Source organism: Arachis duranensis, chromosome 6 (genome assembly GCF_000817695.3).
Source record: "Arachis duranensis cultivar V14167 chromosome 6, aradu.V14167.gnm2.J7QH, whole genome shotgun sequence".
In the NCBI taxonomy this organism is placed as follows: domain Eukaryota; kingdom Viridiplantae; phylum Streptophyta; class Magnoliopsida; order Fabales; family Fabaceae; genus Arachis; species Arachis duranensis.
Window position 1 is genome coordinate 4,968,242 of NC_029777.3, and position 2,709 is coordinate 4,970,950.

At 25.4% G+C, this 2,709-nt stretch overlaps 1 protein-coding gene across 1 annotated transcript in view; it reads left to right on the forward strand.

Moving 5' to 3' along the window:
• The first annotated feature begins 1,376 nt into the window (after positions 1–1,376).
• LOC107492129 (zinc finger protein GAI-ASSOCIATED FACTOR 1) overlaps positions 1,377–2,709 on the forward strand; it is a 3,401-nt gene continuing 2,068 nt past the window's right edge. Inside the window, exon 1 of the mRNA XM_016113111.3 lies at positions 1,377–1,781. Within this exon, the coding sequence (XP_015968597.1) occupies positions 1,493–1,781 (289 nt within the window). The 5' untranslated portion in view covers positions 1,377–1,492. The remainder of the gene's footprint in view (positions 1,782–2,709) is intronic.

Sequence of the window (2,709 nt, forward strand, 5' to 3'; positions counted from 1 at the left end):
CTAAACTTGTAAAACACTTAACTCCATATTCTTATTCAAACTTTATATGTTAAATTTCTTAAAATAATTTACTTATATATATCAATATTTAACTTTAACTTCAAACATATATTGCTCATTTCTCTTGTGATTCTTAATAAAAATTTATTTTATTTTGAATATTGTTTTAATATGTAATTTCATGTGTTCATTTAATTTGAATATTAATATGAATTAAAAAAAAATAAAAATTAACCAATATTAACCGATAATTATTAGTTGAATTTTTTTTAAAATTATTTGTACCCTATTACACCTACCCGATTCTCTAATAATGATCTGGCTTCTCAGTTATTCTCTTTAACTAACTATTATTAGGAGATTGAATATACAGTAGTGGCTAGCTATTACAGTATTACTACTATAATTATACTTAGAAAAGTACTTAGTGAATAGCTAAGTTTAAGTTTAAGCATAAGGTGTTTTCTTATCAATATAAAGCAATTCACATGGGCATACACAATAATTAAGGACGTACGTACAGTAGTAGTAGACTAGTAGTGATGGCTTAATAACTAATTACAGAGAAAATAAAATAGAAATAAAATTTATTATGACAACAATAATAAGGTAGATATTTTCATGAAAATATTTTTATATAAAGATATAGTTAGTCAAATATATCAACCTGTCTAGTTAAATGGATTAATTTAGTGGTTAATTTATTAATTTATTTAAATAAATATTAAATATTTAAAATTTATTTTGTATATATAATAATTTATTAGTTAATAATAAATTCTTAAATAAAATTTTAATTCGTGATGAATTAGTATTTAATCTGCAAATTAAGAGATACCATAAAAAAATATATATGAAACCATCTAATGATTAATTAAGAATGTAATTTTTATGTGAAGATGTAATGAATATTCTCCTAATAATAATAATAATAATAATAATAATAATAATAATATAATGAGTTTTGTTAGGTAGACAATGATTTTTGTAAAGAATGTGAATAATGAATTTTAGAATTGACCAAATAAAGTAAAAAAATACTCCACTTCTAAATTACCTCTTAAATTTTAATATTAGAATAACCATCTGAATACCTAGTAAATTGAACATTCAGTTATTTTTAACTGTGCATGAGTAAATCGAATCAAAATAAATAATCATCTAATTAAAAATAATGAACATAATCATTTGCATACCTATTGAATTAAACATCCGACATATCTATTGTTCACATTGGTCACATTGTTTAGTATTCTCATTGTTTACCTATATTTTTTTGCAATTCAATATTAATCTCTGTGTGGCCCACAGGTATTCCAATTAAGGTGGTAGAATTCTGGTGTGAATACAAATAAAAGGAGGAGAGTTTCGTGGGTTTTGTCCTCCCATCTTAGCTTCTTCCTTTGAAATAAACTATTATCCTCTTCTATTCTCTCCCATATTTTCCATACCAAATAATAGATTATTCTTTTTATTTCCTACCTTGACTCGAATGTCAAACATCACAAGTTGTGATAGTGGGAGCTTCTCCACAGATAACACTAACAGCAGAGTAGAAGGAGGAGGAGGAGGAGATGCATCACTATTGTTACTTAATAAAAATAAACAGCAATCAGAGTCAGAGATACTTGGTGGTGGTGGTGGTGGTAACTTCCATAGTCCAAATTCTCATTCTTCAACCATCACTACTAATAACAGCAGCAGCAATGCTTCCAACGCAAATTCACAACCACAACCACCACCGCCTCCTAAGAAGAAAAGAAGCCTACCAGGAAATCCAGGTTTTATTTCTTTTCTTTTCTTTTCTAACAAAATAAATAAACCCACATCTTCATCATCATTATTTTTCTTGTTTTAGAAAGACATACAGTAATTAAGTTTGCTTAGCTTCCTGATGACTTCTGGTTTTATATAATTTAGTTTCTTTAATAAAAGCATGAGCTTAAATAATTATGGTTAGTTAATTAATCAGTCAAATATGGGCAGCTGCATAATTAAGTTGATATCTAGCATAAGAAGATATATGTGTTGGATCTCTTAAATAATCCTAATCGGGGACAAAAGGATCTGGGTTATTATCTCTTTAATTTAACCACTCTTTAATTATTATTCATATACTCCTAAAAATTGATGAATTATTGGTGGGCGTAACTAGTCGAAGGAGCTCAATTATTGCCTGCAGGGATTCACAATCATTGCTACTGCTCACTGTTGACTTTTATTGACTTCTACCTCTACCTCATCTTTTTCTTTTTTTTTCTTTTTGTTTTAAAAGAAAAACTGTCTCCACGAAGTACTATTAAATACCCAGTTTTTTGTCTTAGGCACTTTATGTGTATATGTTCTCATGTCATCATTTTTTATGAACACACATAAATATTTAGATTTATTTAATTTTTTTTTACTTATTCATGTGAACAAAGAATTAAGATTGACACAATATACAATAATTTTATTTTTATTTTGAAATGTATTATTCAATACAAAAATATGCTTATTTTTTATTTTCAAATCTTCTGTCATTTTCTTCTGTTGTAAAGATACTCTATATTTAATATTATTGAAGCAATTTGAAATAGAAAAATAATAATTTTTATTTTTATTATTTAAAATTTCTTAATAATTTTTAATATTATAAAATAAAAATTAATTATTTTTAAGGCACACAAAAATAATCAATATCACAATTTGAAATTTTTTTAGATAATC